This window comes from Nerophis ophidion, linkage group LG28, assembly GCF_033978795.1.
Source record: "Nerophis ophidion isolate RoL-2023_Sa linkage group LG28, RoL_Noph_v1.0, whole genome shotgun sequence".
In the NCBI taxonomy this organism is placed as follows: Eukaryota; Metazoa; Chordata; class Actinopteri; order Syngnathiformes; family Syngnathidae; genus Nerophis; species Nerophis ophidion.
In genome coordinates, this window is record NC_084638.1 from 28,599,546 (window position 1) to 28,619,553 (window position 20,008).

At 38.3% G+C, this 20,008-nt stretch overlaps 2 protein-coding genes across 4 annotated transcripts in view; both read left to right on the forward strand.

The window, feature by feature from the left end:
* Positions 1–1,500, forward strand: part of LOC133545264 (E3 ubiquitin-protein ligase COP1) — a 33,102-nt gene extending 31,602 nt beyond the window's left edge. For all 3 annotated transcript variants that reach the window (XM_061890674.1, XM_061890675.1, XM_061890676.1), the window contains one exon: positions 1,261–1,500. In XM_061890674.1, coding sequence (XP_061746658.1) covers positions 1,261–1,278 — 18 coding nt within the window. In that variant the 3' untranslated portion in view covers positions 1,279–1,500. The remainder of the gene's footprint in view (positions 1–1,260) is intronic.
* Positions 1,501–6,424: 4,924 nt separating this feature from the next.
* The window catches only part of LOC133545260 (5'-3' exoribonuclease 1-like), a 72,180-nt gene continuing 58,596 nt past the window's right edge, over positions 6,425–20,008 (forward strand). The window contains exons 1-3 of the mRNA XM_061890660.1: positions 6,425–6,655; positions 14,591–14,823; positions 17,730–17,827. Of these exons, the coding sequence (XP_061746644.1) occupies positions 6,581–6,655; positions 14,591–14,823; positions 17,730–17,827 (406 nt within the window). The 5' untranslated portion in view covers positions 6,425–6,580. The remainder of the gene's footprint in view (positions 6,656–14,590; positions 14,824–17,729; positions 17,828–20,008) is intronic.

Sequence of the window (20,008 nt, forward strand, 5' to 3'; positions counted from 1 at the left end):
CAACCTGTATCGTCGTTGGTCTCAAGTAGACATGTATCGTCTTTAGTCTCAGGTAGATAACATGTATCGTCTTTAGCCTCGGGTAGACATCATGTATCGTCTTTGGCCTCAGGTAGACAACCTGTATTGTCTTTGATCTCAGGTAGATATCATGTATAGTCTTTAGTCTCAGGTACACAACCTGTATCGTTTTTAGCCTTAGGTAGACATTCATCGTCTTTGGTCTCAGGTAGACAACCTGTATCATCTTAAACTTCAGGTAGACAACATGTGTAGTCTTTGGTCTTAGGTAGACATGCATCGTCTTTAGTCTCAAGTAGACATAATGTATCGTCTTTAGTCTTAGGTAAGCAAAATGTATCGTCTTTAGTCTCAGGTAGACAACATGTATAGTCTTTAGTCTAAGATAGACATGTATCGTCTCAGGTAGACAACACGCATCGATTTTAGTCTCAAGTAGATGTAATGTATCGTCTTTAGTCTCAGGTAGATATGTATAGTCTTTAGTCTAAGGTAGACATGTATCATCTTTAGTCTCAAGTAGACATGTATCGTCTTTTGTCTCAGGTAGACAGGGTGTATAACCTTTAGTCTCAAGTAGACATCATGTATCGTCTTTAGTCTCAGGTAGACATCATGTATCGTCTTTAGTCTCAGGTAGACATCATGTATCGTCTTTAGTCTCAGGTAGACATCATGTATCGTCTTTAGTCTCAGGTAGACAACATGTATAGTCTTTAGTCTAAGGTAGACATGTATCGTCTCAGGTAGACAAGATGCATCGATTTTAGTCTCAAGTAGATGTAATGTATCGTCTTTAGTCTCAGGTAGACATCGTGTATAGTCTTTAGTCTCAAGTAGACATCACATATCGTCTTCAGTCCTAGGTAGACATCATGTATCGTCTTTAGTCTCAGGTAGACAACGTGTATAGCCTTTAGTCTCAAATAGACATCATGTATCGTCTTTAGTCTCAGGTAGACAACATGTATAGTCTTTAGTCTCAAGTAGACATCATGTATCATCTTTAGTCGCAGGTAGGCAACATGTATCGACTTAAGCCTCGGGTAGGCAACATGTATCGACGTAAGCCTCGGGTAGACAACATGTATCGTCGTGAGTCAGAAGATGGGGGCAGGACTGATACGGGATCGGCTGTGAGGACAAAGATGTAGATGGGGACATCCCTAGATGCAGTAGAAGCGACTTGTGATATCAAGATGATATCAAGACGTGTGAATGTTGTGTTTTGTCCTGCAGGTACTGGAGCTGGTGTGAAGTGATCCAGGCAGGGTGATATCAGGTGACTCAGCAATAAAGGTGACAGTATCAATAGAACAATCATCAATGTGTTAGCTCCTCCTCCTCATATTACTGCTGGTGATGTCACACTCTGCTTGCTGCTGATTGGAGACTTTTCTAGATGCCCCGCCCCCTGCAGCAGATCTATTTTATCATAGTGTTTTCTATTTGTGCAAGTGAATAAATTATTTCAACTCTTTTGTGACTCCATGACTGGGTGAAGAAGTATGACATCATGTTTACATCATCACACTGACTTGTGACTGGGTGAAGAAGTATGACATCATGTTTACATCATCACACTGACTTGTGACTGGGTGAAGAAGTATGACGACATGTTTACTAAAATCTATGACTTGTGACTTTGTGAAGTATGACATCATGTTTACTGTAATCTATGACTTGTGACTGGGTGAAGAAGTATGACATGTTTACATCATCACACCGGCTTGTGACTGGGTGAAGAAGTATGACATGTTTACATCATCACACTGACTTGTGACTGGGTGAAGAAGTATGACGACATGTTTACTAAAATCTATGACTTGTGACTTTGTGAAGTATGACATCATGTTTACTGTAATCTATGACTTGTGACTGGGTGAAGAAGTATGGCATGTTTACATCATCACACCGGCTTGTGACTGGGTGAAGAAGTATGACATCATGTTTACATCATCACACTGACTTGTGACTGAGTGAAGAAGTATGACGACATGTTTACTAAAATCTATGACTTGTGACTTTGTGAAGTATGACATCATGTTTACTGTAATCTATGACTTGTGACTGGGTGAAGAAGTATGACATGTTTACATCATCACACCGGCTTGTGACTGGGTGAAGAAGTATGACATCATGTTTACATCATCACACTGACTTGTGACTGGGTGAAGAAGTATGACGACATGTTTACTAAAATCTATGACTTGTGACTTAGTGAAGTATGACATCATGTTTAATAAAATCTATGACTTGTGACTGGGTGAAGAAGTATGACATGTTTACATCATCACACCGGCTTGTGACTGGGTGAAGAAGTATGACATCATGTTTACTAAAATAATCTATGACTTGTGACTGGGTGAAGAAGTATGACATCATGTTTACTAAAATAATCTATGACTTGTGACTGGGTGAAGAAGTATGACATCATGTTTACTAAAATAATCTATGACTTGTGACTGGGGGAAGAAGTAGGACATCATGTTTACTAAAATAATCTGTGACTTGTGATGATGCATCCTTGTTTGTCAAAAAACTGTCATTGTTGAAAGCAGATCATCCATCTTCACTTATCTGAGGTGGGGTCGCGGGGGCAGCAGCCTAAGCAAAGAAGCCCAGACTTCCCTTAGTCCAGCTTCTCTTGGGTGATTCCAAGGTGTTCCCAAGCCAGCTGGGAGACATAGTCCCCCCAACGTGTCCTGGGACTACCCCATTGTCTCCTCCTAAACACCTCCCTAGGGAGGCATCCGGGGTCATCCAGGCCAGATGCCCGAACCACCTCACCTGGTTGCTCTGACTTGACTCTGATCTCCTCATGGGTGACAGATCTTCTCACCCTATCTCTAAGGGAGAGACCCACCGAAAACCGGAGGAAACTCATTTGGGCCGCTTGTACCCGTGATCTTATCCTTTCGGTCATAACCCAAAGGTCATGACCATAGGTGAGGATGGGAACGTAGATCGACCGGTAAATTGAGAGCTTTGCCTTCCGGTTCAGCTCTTTCTTCACCACAACAGATCGATACAGAGTCTACATCACTGCAGACTCTGCACCGATCCACCTGTCCATCTCACGAGCCACTCTTCCCTCCCTTGTGAACAAGACTCTGAGGTACTTGAACTCCTCCACTTCGGGCAGGGTCGAACCCAACCCAGAGATGGCACTCCAGCCTCTCCCAGGCGAGAACCATGGACTGTGTATCTTCATACTCGGTTGAGAACCGATCCAGTGAGAGCTGAAGATCCTGGCCAGATGAAGCCATCAGGACCACATCATCTGCAAAAAGCAGAGACCTAATCCTGCAGCCACCAAACCGGATTCCCTCAACGCCTTGACTGCTCCAAGAACCTCTGTCCATAAAAGATATGAACAGAATGGGTGACAAAGGACAGCCTTGGCGGAGTCCAACCTTCACTGGAAACGTGTCCGACTTACTGGCGGCAATGCGGACCAAGTTCTGACACTGATCATACAGGGAGAGGACTAAGTTCTGACACTGATCATACAGGGAGAGGACTAAGTTCTGACACTGATAATACAGGGAGAGGACTAAGTTCTGACACTGATCATACAGGGAGAGGACTAAGTTCTGACACTGATCATACAGGGAGAGGACTAAGTTCTGACACTGATCATACAGGGAGAGGACTAAGTTCTGACACTGATCATACAGGGAGAGGACTAAGTTCTGACACTGATCATACAGGGAGAGGACTAAGTTCTGACACTGATAATACAGGGAGAGGACTAAATTCTGACACTGATCATACAGGGAGAGGACTAAGTTATGACACTGATCATACAGGGAGAGGACTAAGTTCTGACACTGATAATACAGGGAGAGGACTAAGTTCTGACACTGATCATACAGAGAGAGGACTAAGTTCTGACACTGATCATACAGGGAGAGGACTAAGTTCTGACACTGATCATACAGGGAGAGGACTAAGTTCTGACACTGATAATACAGGGAGAGGACTAAGTTCTGACACTGATCATACAGGGAGAGGACTAAGTTCTGACACTGATCATACAGGGAGAGGACTAAGTTCTGACACTGATCATACAGGGAGAGGACTAAGTTCTGACACTGATCATACAGGGAGAGGACTAAGTTCTGACACTGATAATACAGGGAGAGGACTAAGTTCTGACACTGATCATACAGGGAGAGGACTAAGTTCTGACACTGATCATACAGGGAGAGGACTAAGTTCTGACACTGATCATACAGGGAGAGGACTAAGTTCTGACACTGATCATACAGGGAGAGGACTAAGTTCTGACACTGATCATACAGGGAGAGGACTAAGTTCTGACACTGATAATACAGGGAGAGGACTAAGTTCTGACACTGATCATACAGGGAGTGGACTGCCACAATAAGACAGTCCGATACCCCATCCTCTCTGAGCACTCCCCACAGGACTTCCTGAAGGACACGGTCCAATGCCTTCTCCAAGTCCACAAAGCACATGTAAACTGGTTGGCAAACTCCCCTGCACGTCCACAGTTCCACAACCAGGACGAAAACCACACTGTTCCTCCTGAATCCTTGGTTAGACTATCCGGCGTAGCCTCCTCTCCAGTACACCTGAATAGACCTTGAGGATAATCCCACGATAGTTGTAACCCACCCTCCGGTCCCCCTTCTTAAATAGAGGGACCACCACCCCGGTCTGCCAATCCAGATGTACCGCCTCGATGTCCACGCGATGCTGCAGACTCTTGTCAACCAAGACGGCCCCACAGCATCCAGAGCCTTAAGGAACTCCGGGTGGATCGCATCCACGCCCGGGGCCTTGCCGCCGAGGAGCTTCCTAACTACCTCAGCAACCTCAGCCCCAGAAATAGGAGAGTCCACCACAGAATCCCCCGGCACTGCTTCCTCATAGGAAGACCTGCTGGTGTGATGGAGGAGGTCTAGCCAGTATTCCTCACACTGATCCACAACATCCTTCGTGGAGGTCAGCAGCCCACCATCCTCACCATACACCGGCTGGACTGTCACCCCTGCTGAGGCGGCGGATGGTGGTCCACAATCACTTCAAAGTTGTTTGAAAGTGGTTCTCCGTGGTTTTTCTTAACTCCTCCCATGTCCAAGTTTTTGCCCCTGAGACCACCAAAGCCGCACAGCGCCTGGCCCGCAGGTGGCAGTTTGCTTGATTGGTAAGTGTGATGCAGCTTCTTTTTCAACACCTAAATGTTGCTAGTCACCTGATCAGTAGTCCCAGTCTATTTACCTGCATATTTATCCTCTATTATAGTATTTATCTGCGTATTTATACTGTTTTACAGTATTTATCTGCATATTTATTACTGTATTACAGTATCTGCATATTTGATCCTGTATTACAGTATTTATCTGCATATTTATACTGTATTACAGTATCTGCATATTTATCCTGTATTACAGTATTTATCTGCATATTTTATCCTGTATTACAGTATTTATCTGCGTATTTATACTGTTTTACAGTATTTATCTGCACATTTATCCTGTATTACAGTATCTGCATATTTTATCCTGTATTACAGTATTTATCTGCATATTTATACTGTATTACAGTATTTATCTGCATATTTATACTGTTTTACAGTATTTATCTGCACATTTATCCTGTATTACAGTATCTGCATATTTTATCCTGTACTACAGTATTTATCTGCATATTTTATCCTGTATTACAGTATTTATCCGCGTATTTATACTGTTATAGTATTTATCTGCATATTTATCCTGTATTACAGTATTTTTCTGCATATTTGTTACTGTATTACAGTATTTATCTGCTTATTTGTTGCTGTATTACAGTATTCGTCCTGTACTACAGTATTTATCTGTGCATTTGTTACTGTATTACAGTATTTATCCTGTATTACAGTATTTATCTGTGTATTTGTTACTGTATTACAGTATTTATCCTGTATTACAGTATTTATCTGTGTATTTGTTGCTGTAATACAGTATTTATCCTGTACTACAGTATTTATCTGTGTATTTGTTACTGTATTACAGTATTTATTTGTGTATTTGTTACTGTATTACAGTATTTATCCTGTATTACAGTATTTATCTGTGTATTTGTTGCTGTAATACAGTATTTATTTGTGTATTTGTTGCTGTATTGTGTTTGCTGTCATGTTTTCAGGTCAGCTTCCGGTTCGCGCTGCAAAAACAAGAAGTTAGGCCTTCAAAATAAAAGCACAGTGCGTGATTCCCCTATTTTTCTTGTAAACTATTGCCCGGCACGCCCGTGGATTGTGTTCTTTTAAAGGTTGTTTATGACTCATGCCATCAAGTAATTATTGAACCATATTGTGTAGGATTATGGAGTAGAAATGAGTGGTGAAAACGTGGATGTTGTTGGGGCTGGGCGGGGGAACTATAGAGGATGGCAACACGGCGGAAGCATTTAGCGGAGGCACCGGGGACATTTGGCTGGACATAGGCTGCGAGAAAGGAAATCTTTTATTGAATAACCTTGTCATTATTTCGACAACAACCTCATTATTTCTGCACTTTGAAGAACATTCTCGCAGCTTTGCAGGATGGGAGTGCCCAAGTTTTATCGCTGGATCTCCGAGCGTTATCCTTGTCTGAGTGAAGTCGTCAAGGAACACCAGGTATAACACATTAGCTTAGCATCGATAGCATCGATCTAAGTACACTTGTATAAGTACACTTGTATACTATCTAAGTACACTTGTATACTATCTAAGTACACTTGTATACGTCCTTGTGAAAACATTAGTTATTAAAATAAGTCTGAATTAAACATTAGTTGTTAAAATATTTGTTGTTAAAATATTCGTTGTTAAATAAGTGAGTAGAACGTTGTTAAAATATTCGTTGTAAAATCTGTTTGAATTAAACATTAGTTGTTAAAATGTGTTGTTAAAATGTTGAAACATTAGTTGTTAAAATAAGTCTGAATTAAACATTAGTGGTTAAATATTTGTTGTTAAAATAAGTCTGAATTAAACATTAGTGGTTAAAATATTTGTTGTTATTGTTAAAATAAGTCTGAATTGAACATTACTTGTTAAAATGTTGTTAAAATGAGTCTGGATTAAACAGTTGTTGTTAAAATAAGTGAGTAAAACATTGTTAAAATATTGTTAAAACATTAGTTGTTAAACTAAGTACGACATTGTTTGATTATTAGTTGTTAAAATAAATGAGTAAAAATTTGTTGAAACTTAAATTGTTAAAAAATTAGGTTATTAGTGGTTAAAACTTTATTTAAAATAAGTGAGTAAAACATGAATAGTTAAAGTATTAATAGTTAAAAGAAGTATGAAAAGTTAAGCATGTATTGCATGACTTGTGAAAGGGTTGCATCATATTTATGATGTCATGTAGTTATTAAACATGTAACAGCTAGCAAACATGGCAATCAGGAGTTAGCAAAGTTGTGTAACAAATACAACTACACACTATCAAGTCTTTTAACTTGTCACTCATGCAGCAAAGTTGTGTAACAAATACAACTACACACTATCAAGTCTTTTAACTTGTCACTCATGCAGCAAAGTTGTGTAACAAATACAACTACACACTATCAAGTCTTTTAACTTGTCACTCATGCAGCAAAGTTGTGTAACAAATACAACTACACACTATCAAGTCTTTGAACTTGTCACTCATGCAGCAAAGTTGTGTGACAAATACAACTACACACTATCAAGTCTTTTAACTTGTCACTCATGCAGCAAAGTTGTGTGACAAATACAACTACACACTATCAAGTCTTTTAACTTGTCACTCATGCAGCAAAGTTGTGTAACAAATACAACTACACACTATCAAGTCTTTTAACTTGTCACTCATGCAGCAAAGTTGTGTGACAAATACAACTACACACTATCAAGTCTTTTAACTTGTCACTCATGCAGCAAAGTTGTGTAACAAATACAACTACACACTATCAAGTCTTTTAACTTGTCACTCATGCAGCAAAGTTGTGACAAATACAATTACACACTATCAAGTCTTTTAACTTGTCACTCATGCAGCAAAGTTGTGTAACAAATACAACTACACACTATCAAGTCTTTTAACTTGTCACTCATGCAGCAAAGTTGTGTAACAAATACAACTACACACTATCAAGTCTTTGAACTTGTCACTCATGCAGCAAAGTTGTGTAACAAATACAACTACACACTATCAAGTCTTTGAACTTGTCACTCATGCAGCAAAGTTGTGTGACAAATACAACTACACACTATCAAGTCTTTTAACTTGTCACTCATGCAGCAAAGTTGTGTGACAAATACAACTACACACTATCAAGTCTTTTAACTTGTCACTCATGCAGCAAAGTTGTGTAACAAATACAACTACACACTATCAAGTCTTTTAACTTGTCACTCATGCAGCAAAGTTGTGTGACAAATACAACTACACACTATCAAGTCTTTTAACTTGTCACTCATGCAGCAAAGTTGTGTAACAAATACAACTACACACTATCAAGTCTTTTAACTTGTCACTCATGCAGCAAAGTTGTGACAAATACAATTACACACTATCAAGTCTTTTAACTTGTCACTCATGCAGCAAAGTTGTGTAACAAATACAACTACACACTATCAAGTCTTTTAACTTGTCACTCATGCAGCAAAGTTGTGTAACAAATACAACTACACACTATCAAGTCTTTTAACTTGTCACTAATGCAGCAAAGTTGTGTAACAAATACAACTACACACTATCAAGTCTTTGAACTTGTCACTCATGCAGCAAAGTTGTGTGACAAATACAACTACACACTATCAAGTCTTTTAACTTGTCACTCATGCAGCAAAGTTGTGTAACAAATACAACTACACACTATCAAGTCTTTGAACTTGTCACTCATGCAGCAAAGTTGTGTAACAAATACAACTACACACTATCAAGTCTTTTAACTTGTCACTCATGCAGCAAAGTTGTGTAACAAATACAACTACACACTATCAAGTCTTTTAACTTGTCACTCATGCAGCAAAGTTGTGTAACAAATACAACTACACACTATCAAGTCTTTTAACTTGTCACTCATGCGGCAAAGTTGTGTGACAAATACAACTACACACTATCAAGTCTTTTAACTTGTCACTCATGCTGCAAAGTTGTGTAACAAATACAACTACACACTATCAAGTTTTTTAACTTGTCACTCATGCAGCAAAGTTGTGTGACAAATACAACTACACACTATCAAGTCTTTTAACTTGTCACTCATGCAGCAAAGTTGTGTGACAAATACAACTACACACTATCAAGTCTTTTAACCTGTCACTCATGCAGCAAAGTTGTGTGACAAATACAACTACACACTATCATGTCTTTTAACTTGTCACTCATGCAGCAAAGTTGTGTGACAAATACAACTACACATTATCAAGTCTTTTAACTTGTCACTAATGCTGCAAAGTTGTGTGACAAATACAACTACACACTATCAAGTCTTTTAACTTGTCACTCATGCAGCAAAGTTGTGTGACAAATACAACTACACACTATCATGTCTTTTAACTTGTCACTCATGCAGCAAAGTTGTGTGACAAATACAACTACACACTATCAAGTCTTTTAACTTGTCACTCATGCAGCAAAATTGTGTGACAAATACAACTACACACTATCATGTCTTTTAACTTGTCACTCATGCAGCAAAGTTGTGTGACAAATACAACTACACATTATCAAGTCTTTTTACTTGTCACTAATGCTGCAAAGTTGTGTAACAAATACAACTACACACTATCAAGTCTTTTAACTTGTCACTCATGCAGCAAAGTTGTGTGACAAATACAACTACACATTATCAAGTCTTTTAACTTGTCACTCATGCAGCAAAGTTGTGTGACAAATACAACTACACATTATCAAGTCTTTTTACTTGTCACTAATGCTGCAAAGTTGTGTAACAAATACAACTACACACTATCAAGTCTTTTAACTTGTCACTCATGCAGCAAAGTTGTGTGACAAATACAACTACACATTATCAAGTCTTTTAACTTGTCACTCATGCAGCAAAGTTGTGTGACAAATACAACTACACACTATCAAGTCTTTTAACTTGTCACTCATGCAGCAAAGTTGTGTGACACATACAACTACACACTATCAAGTCTTTTAACTTGTCACTCATGCAGCAAAGTTGTGTGACAAATACAACTACACACTATCAAGTCTTTTAACTTGTCACTCATGCAGCAAAGTTGTGTAACAAATACAACTACACACTATCAAGTCTTTTAACTTGTCACTCATGCAGCAAAGTTGTGTAACAAATACAACTACACACTATCATGTCTTTTAACTTGTCACTAATGCTGCAAAGTTGTGTAACAAATACAACTACACACTATCAAGTCTTTTAACTTGACACTCATGCAGCAAAGTTGTGTGACAAATACAACTACACACTATCAAGTCTTTTAACTTGTCACTCATGCAGCAAAGTTGTGTGACAAATACAACTACACACTATCAAGTCTTTTAACTTGTCACTCATGCAGCAAAGTTGTGTGACAAATACAACTACACACTATCAAGTCTTTTAACTTGTCACTAATGCTGCAAAGTTGTGTAACAAATACAACTACACACTATCAAGTCTTTTAACTTGACACTCATGCAGCAAAGTTGTGTGACAAATACAACTACACACTATCAAGTCTTTTAACTTGTCACTCATGCAGCAAAGTTGTGTGACAAATACAACTACACACTATCAAGTCTTTTAACTTGTCACTCATGCAGCAAAGTTGTGTGACAAATACAACTACACACTATCAAGTCTTTTAACTTGTCACTCATGCAGCAAAGTTGTGTAACAAATACAACTACACATTATCAAGTCTTTTAACTTGTCACTCATGCAGCAAAGTTGTGTAACAAATACAACTACACACTATCAAGTCTTTTAACTTGTCACTCATGCAGCAAAGTTGTGTGACAAATACAATTACACACTATCATGTCTTTTAACTTGTCACTCATGCAGCAAAGTTGTGTGACAAATACAACTACACACTATCAAGTCTTTTAACTTGTCACTCATGCAGCAAAGTTGTGTGACAAATACAACTACACACTATCAAGTCTTTTAACTAGTCACTCATGCAGCAAAGTTGTGTAACAAATACAACTACACACTATCAAGTCTTTTAACTTGTCACTCATGCAGCAAAGTTGTGTAACAAATACAACTACACATTATCAAGTCTTTTAACTTGTCACTCATGCAGCAAAGTTGTGTAACAAATACAACTACACACTATCAAGTCTTTTAACTTGTCACTCATGCAGCAAAGTTGTGTGACAAATACAACTACACACTATCATGTCTTTTAACTTGTCACTCATGCAGCAAAGTTGTGTGACAAATACAACTACACACTATCAAGTCTTTTAACTTGTCACTAATGCTGCAAAGTTGTGTAACAAATACAACTACACACTATCAAGTCTTTTAACTTGACACTCATGCAGCAAAGTTGTGTGACAAATACAACTACACACTATCAAGTCTTTTAACTTGTCACTCATGCAGCAAAGTTGTGTGACAAATACAACTACACACTATCAAGTCTTTTAACTTGTCACTCATGCAGCAAAGTTGTGTAACAAATACAACTACACATTATCAAGTCTTTTAACTTGTCACTCATGCAGCAAAGTTGTGTAACAAATACAACTACACACTATCAAGTCTTTTAACTTGTCACTCATGCAGCAAAGTTGTGTGACAAATACAACTACACACTATCATGTCTTTTAACTTGTCACTCATGCAGCAAAGTTGTGTGACAAATACAACTACACACTATCAAGTCTTTTAACTTGTCACTCATGCAGCAAAGTTGTGTGACAAATACAATTACACACTATCATGTCTTTTAACTTGTCACTCATGCAGCAAAGTTGTGTGACAAATACAACTACACACTATCAAGTCTTTAACTTGTCACTCATGCAGCAAAGTTGTGTAACAAATACAACTACACATTATCAAGTCTTTTAACTTGTCACTCATGCAGCAAAGTTGTGTAACAAATACAACTACACACTATCAAGTCTTTTAACTTGTCACTCATGCAGCAAAGTTGTGTGACAAATACAATTACACACTATCATGTCTTTTAACTTGTCACTCATGCAGCAAAGTTGTGTGACAAATACAACTACACACTATCAAGTCTTTTAACTAGTCACTCATGCAGCAAAGTTGTGTAACAAATACAACTACACACTATCAAGTCTTTTAACTAGTCACTCATGCAGCAAAGTTGTGTGACAAATACAACTACACACTATCAAGTCTTTTAACTTGTCACTCATGCAGCAAAGTTGTGTAACAAATACAACTACACACTATCAAGTCTTTTAACTTGTCACTCATGCAGCAAAGTTGTGTGACAAATACAACTACACACTATCAAGTCTTTTAACTTGTCACTCATGCGGCAAAGTTGTGTGACAAATACAACTACACACTATCAAGTCTTTTAACTTGTCACTCATGCAGCAAAGTTGTGTGACAAATACAACTACACATTATCAAGTCTTTTAACTTGTCACTCATGCAGCAAAGTTGTGTAACAAATACAACTACACACTATCAAGTCTTTTAACTTGTCACTCATGCAGCAAAGTTGTGTGACAAATACAACTACACACTATCAAGTCTTTTAACTTGTCACTCATGCGGCAAAGTTGTGTGACAAATACAACTACACACTATCAAGTCTTTTAACTTGTCACTCATGCAGCAAAGTTGTGTGACAAATACAACTACACACTATCAAGTCTTTTAACTTGTCACTCATGCAGCAAAGTTGTGTGACAAATACAACTACACATTATCAAGTCTTTTAACTTGTCACTAATGCTGCAAAGTTGTGTGACAAATACAACTACACACTATCAAGTCTTTTAACTTGTCACTCATGCAGCAAAGTTGTGTGACAAATACAACTACACACTATCAAGTCTTTTAACTTGTCACTCATGCAGCAAAGTTGTGTGACAAATACAACTACACACTATCAAGTCTTTTAACTTGTCACTCATGCTGTGTGATGTAGTACATGAGTTAATAGTGAGTGTGTGTGATGTAGTACATTAGTTAATAGTGAGTGTGTGATGTAGTACATGAGTTAATAGTGAGTGTTTGTGATGTAGTACATTAGTTAATAGTGAGTGTGTGATGTAGTACATGAGTTAATAGTGAGTGTGTGATGTAGTACATGAGTTAATAGTGAGTGTGTGATGTAGTACATGAGTTAATAGTGAGTGTGTGTGATGTAGTACATGAGTTAATAGTGAGTGTGTGATGTAGTACATGAGTTAATAGTGAGTGTGTGTGATGTAGTACATGAGTTAATAGTGAGTGTGTGTGATGTAGTACATGAGTTAATAGTGAGTGTGTGTGATGTAGTACATGCGTTAATAGTGAGTGTGTGATGTAGTACATGAGTTAATAGTGAGTGTGTGTGATGTAGTACATGAGTTAATAGTGAGTGTGTGATGTAGTACATGAGTTAATAGCGAGTGTGTGTGATGTAGTACATGAGTTAATAGTGAGTGTGTGATGTAGTACATGAGTTAATAGCGAGTGTGTGTGATGTAGTACATGAGTTAATAGTGAGTGTGTGATGTAGTACATGAGTTAATAGTGAGTGTGTGTGATGTAGTACATGAGTTAATGGTGGGTGTGTGTGATGTAGTACATGAGTTAATAGTGAGTGTGTGTGATGTAGTACATGCGTTAATAGTGAGTGTGTGATGTAGTACATGAGTTAATAGTGAGTGTGTGTGATGTGGTACATGAGTTAATAGTGAGTGTGTGATGTAGTACATGAGTTAATAGCGAGTGTGTGTGATGTAGTACATGAGTTAATAGTGAGTGTGTGATGTAGTACATGAGTTAATAGTGAGTGTGTGATGTAGTACATGAGTTAATAGTGAGTGTGTGATGTAGTACATGAGTTAATAGTGAGTGTGTGTGATGTAGTACATGCGTTAATAGTGAGTGTTTGATGTAGTACATGAGTTAATAGTGAGTGTGTGTGATGTAGTACATGAGTTAATAGTGAGTGCGTGATGTAGTACATGAGTTAATAGCGAGTGTGTGTGATGTAGTACATGAGTTAATAGTGAGTGTGTGATGTAGTACATGAGTTAATAGTGAGTGTGTGATGTAGTACATGAGTTAATAGTGAGTGTGTGATGTAGTACATGAGTTAATAGCGAGTGTGTGTGATGTAGTACATGAGTTAATAGTGAGTGTGTGATGTAGTACATGAGTTAATAGTGAGTGTGTGATGTAGTACATGAGTTAATAGTGAGTGTGTGATGTAGTACATGAGTTAATAGTGAGTGTGTGTGATGTAGTACATGAGTTAATAGTGAGTGTGTGTGATGTAGTACATGAGTTAATAGTGAGTGTGTGTGATGTAGTACATGAGTTAATAGTGAGTGTGTGATGTAGTACATGAGTTAATAGTGAGTGTGTGATGTAGTACATGAGTTAATAGTGAGTGTGGTGTTGTGTTTAGATCCCGGAGTTTGACCACCTGTACCTGGACATGAACGGGATCATCCACCAGTGTTCTCACCCCAACGACGAGGACGTCCACTTCCGCATCTCTGAGGAGAAGATCTTTGCAGACATCTTTCACTACCTGGAAGTTCTCTTCCGCATCATCAAACCTCGCCAGGTCTTCTTCATGGCGGTGGACGGTGTGGCCCCTCGCGCCAAGATGAACCAGCAGAGAGGACGCAGGTTCAGGTACTTGAATGTAGGCTTACAGTCCAGGTAGGTTCAGGTACAAGAATATAGTCTTAGACTTCTTACAGTCCAGGTAGGTTCAGGTACATGAATATAGTCTTAGACTTCTTACAGTCCAGGTAGGTTCAGGTACATGAATATAATCTTAGACTTCTTACAGTCCAGGTAGGTTCAGGTGCATGAATATAGTCTTAGACTTCTTACAGTCCAGGTAGGTTCAGGTACATGAATATAGTCTTAGACTTCTTACAGTCCAGGTAGGTTCAGGTACATTAATATAGTCTTAGACTTCTTACAGTCCAGGTAGGTTCAGGTACATGAATATAATCTTAGACTTCTTACAGTCCAGGTAGGTTCAGGTACATGAATATAGTCTTAGACTTCTTACAGTCCAGGTAGGTTCAGGTACATTAATATAGTCTTAGACTTCTTACAGTCCAGGTAGGTTCAGGTACATGAATATAATCTTAGACTTCTTACAGTCCAGGTAGGTTCAGGTACATGAATATAGTCTTAGACTTCTTACAGTCCAGGTAGGTTCAGGTACATGAATATAATCTTAGACTTCTTACAGTCCAGGTAGGTTCAGGTACATGAATATAGTCTTAGACTTCTTACAGTCCAGGTAGATTCAGGTACATGAATATAGTCTTAGACTTCTTACAGTCCAGGTAGGTTCAGGTACATTAATATAGTCTTAGACTTCTTACAGTCCAGGTAGGTTCAGGTACATGAATATAATCTTAGACTTCTTACAGTCCAGGTAGGTTCAGGTACATGAATATAGTCTTAGACTTCTTACAGTCCAGGTAGGTTCAGGTACATGAATATAGTCTTAGACTTCTTACAGTCCAGGTAGATTCAGGTACATGAATATAGTCTTTGACTTCTTACAGTCCAGGTAGGTTCAGGTACATGAATATAGTCTTAGACTTCTTACAGTCCAGGTAGGTTCAGGTACATGAATATAGTCTTAGACTTCTTACAGTCCAGGTAGATTCAGGTACATGAATATAGTCTTAGACTTCTTACAGTCCAGGTAGGTTCAGGTACATTAATATAGTCTTAGACTTCTTACAGTCCAGGTAGATTCAGGTACATGAATATAGTCTTTGACTTCTTACAGTCCAGGTAGGTTCAGGTACATGAATATAGTCTTAGACTTCTTACAGTCCAGGTAGATTCAGGTACATGAATATAGTCTTAGACTTCTTACAGTCCAGGTAGGTTCAGGTACATTAATATAGTCTTAGACTTCTTACAGTCCAGGTAGGTTCAGGTACATGAATATAATCTTAGACTTCTTACAGTCCAGGTAGGTTCAGGTACATGAATATAGTCTTAGACTTCTTACAGTCCAGGTAGATTCAGGTACATGAATATAGTCTTTGACTTCTTACAGTCCAGGTAGGTTCAGGTACATGAATATAGTCTTTGACTTCTTACAGTCCATGTTCAGTTACAATATAGTCTTAGACTTCTTAAAGTCCAGGTTCAGGTACATGAACATAGTCTTAGTCTTCTTACAGTCCAGGTAGGTTCAGGTACATGAACATAGTCTTAGACTTCTTACAGTCCAGGTAGGTTCAGGTACATGAATATAGTCTTAGACTTCTTACAGTCCATGTTCAGTTACAATATAGTCTTAGACTTCTTAGAGTCCAGGTTCAGGTACATGAACATAGTCTTAGACTTCTTACAGTCCAGGTAGGTTCACGTACATGAATATAGTCTTTGACTTCTTACAGTCCAGGTTCAGGTACATGAACATAGTCTTAGACTTCTTACAGTCCAGGTAGGTTCACGTACATGAATATAGTCTTTGACTTCTTACAGTCCAGGTTCAGGTACATGAATATAGTCTTAGACTTCTTACAGTCCAGGTTCAGTTACAATATAGTCTTAGACTTCTTACAGTCCAGGTTCAGGTACATGAACATAGTCTTAGACTTCTTACAGTCCAGGTAGGTTCAGGTACATGAATATAATCTTAGACTTCTTACAGTCCAGGTAGGTTCAGGTACATTAATATAGTCTTAGACTTCTTACAGTCCAGGTAGGTTCAGGTACATGAATATAATCTTAGACTTCTTACAGTCCAGGTAGGTTCAGGTACATGAATATAGTCTTAGACTTCTTACAGTCCAGGTAGATTCAGGTACATGAATATAGTCTTTGACTTCTTACAGTCCAGGTAGGTTCAGGTACATGAATATAGTCTTTGACTTCTTACAGTCCATGTTCAGTTACAATATAGTCTTAGACTTCTTAAAGTCCAGGTTCAGGTACATGAACATAGTCTTAGTCTTCTTACAGTCCAGGTAGGTTCAGGTACATGAACATAGTCTTAGACTTCTTACAGTCCAGGTAGGTTCACGTACATGAATATAGTCTTTGACTTCTTACAGTCCAGGTTCAGGTACATGAACATAGTCTTAGACTTCTTACAGTCCAGGTAGGTTCACGTACATGAATATAGTCTTTGACTTCTTACAGTCCAGGTTCAGGTACATGAATATAGTCTTAGACTTCTTACAGTCCAGGTTCAGTTACAATATAGTCTTAGACTTCTTACAGTCCAGGTTCAGGTACATGAACATAGTCTTAGACTTCTTACAGTCCAGGTAGGTTCACGTACATGAATATAGTCTTTGACTTCTTACACTCCAGGTTCAGGTACATGAATATAGTCTTAGACTTCTCAGAGTCCAGGTTCAGGTACATGAATATAGTCTTAGACTTCTTACAATAGTGTTTACACTAAGCCGGCTAAGGTTGTCCAGGATAAATCCCACCGAACCTTATCCCACCTAACCGTGTGTGTGTGTGTGTGTGTGTGTGTGTGTGTGTGTGTGTGTGTGTGTGTGTGTGTGTGTGTGTGTGTGTGTGTGTGTGTGTAAATGCAGGTCTGCCAAAGAGGCAGAAGAGAAGACAAAAAAAGCCTTGGATAAAGGAGAGGTTTTACCCACAGAAGCTCGCTTTGACTCCAACTGCATCACTCCAGGTAACTCTTATTTTTATATTTGTATATATATATAAAACAAAATATTCAATCATCAAGCATTCTCAAAATTAAGGCTCTGCTAGCTCAATGCTAATTGACATTGGCTTCAACATAGGCATGCTACTGCCTTAGCCATTTTACATAGCGATTTCTACACCTCCTAATTTGGTGATAAAAAGTCTAATAAATGTCTTAATCAGTGGCCTTTGGTTAGAGTGTCCACCTGTCATACCAAAGACTATAAAAATGGTAGCCATGACCTCCCTGCTTGGCACTCAGCATCAAGGCTTGGAATTGGGGGTTAAGTCACCAAAAATGATTCCCGGGCGCGGCACCGCTGCTGCTCACTGCTCCCCATCACCATCAAGGGGATGGGTGCATGTGACGATCACCGGTACTTTAACTTAACTTAAGTACTCTACTTACAGTACTAACACTTTGTAGGACTCTTTGACTCCAACTGAATGGCAAAGACTACTTCCTGTTTATTGGACGACAAAGTGAGATGAATGTTCCAAGTGTAAGAAATGACTCTTCAATGTTTGATTAAAAATGGACATTTATAAGCAGAAGTAGCAAAAATGATACATTTGATTCAAATGTAAAAGACAACTCTCCAAAATGCACTTTTTACTTTGAAATTGTGTACATTTGTTATGCTGCTGCATTTTTAAATGTCATTTAACCTTTAAAGCCTCAGCCACTCAATCCTTGATAGGACATTCCAATGATTTGGAACTGGACTTTTTATTCTTTAAATCTTTTTCAATCAAAGATTTCCCGTTTGTATCATATTTCATTGCCATTTTTATATCAAACCAAAATATATTACAGTACACAGAAATATCCATCATGTTTTTCCCAAACATTCAACATGACTTGAATTCACATTCTTTATCATTTTCAAAGCATCTCCAATCGTGTAAATATTTGCCATCTATGTAGGTTTTCAATATGATGTTTTATCTCTCTCATAAAACATGAGAAAGCTTTTATCTCTGATGGCAACACACACTGAGTGATACAGAAAATAACAGCAATGTATGTTTGACCTGTAAATACACCTCATCAGGTAATGTCAACATATCTGTCTCTTTAAAAATAGACAGACTGCATGTTGCTGGATGGTATTGATAATGCAGTAAATGTAATTAAATACCAATTGTTACATTACTGTATTGGACATTTTCTAATCAAGGAGTCAAGCAAAATCATCTTAGATTCATAAGAAAGCTGGAGCATTTCAAAAGGCACAGGTCACAATCATGTATCAATCAGGCTCAGTTTGGAGGGGGGGAGCATATGACACAAATCAGTGGAGACAATGGTGCGCTGTTAACTTGAATGAAGAAGCCGACACTTTGAAATGAGAAGACAAGTTAAGAGAATGGTAAATGGGTTGTACTTGTTTAGTGCTTTTCAACCTTCAAGGTACTCAAAGCGCTTTGACACTACTTCCACATTCACCCATTCACACACTGATGGCGGGAGCTGCCATGCAAGGCGCTAACCAGCACCCATCAGGAGCAAGGGTGAAGTGTCTTGCTCAGGACACAACGGACGTGACGAGGTTGGTACTAGGTGGGGATTGAACCAGGGACCCTCGGGTTGCACATGGCCACTCTCCCACTACGCCACGCCGTGATACTTTGACAGCGAGTCATGTTGACAAAGTCATTCTCTGGTCAGACAATGAGTTAGTACTGGCATAGTGCCATCACCATCTTAGGCACACACACACACACATATATATATATATATATATATATATATATATATATATATATATATATATATATATATAAAATATGTATGATTATGTATAGTACATCTGTTATGTACTGGAAGGGGTCGACGACACAGACACAGGGGGGCATAGTTTGGCTCTATGATTGAAGATATATACATACTATATATATATATATATATACCATATTTATATATATATACATATATGCACATTTTTAACACATTTCATTACAATGAAATATGAAGTATTTTTTTGTCGTAGTGACGTGTCTGTAAAAAAATAATTTTTTCTTGCCTCTTCAAAAACAGGTCTCTCGCTGTTGTTACTGCATGAAAAAAAACAATGACACTGATGATGTAGAGTGCTCCAAAACGTGTGTTTCACTTATGATGCATTGGGCGTTGTAGGGTTAAAAGTGTCACACATATTGT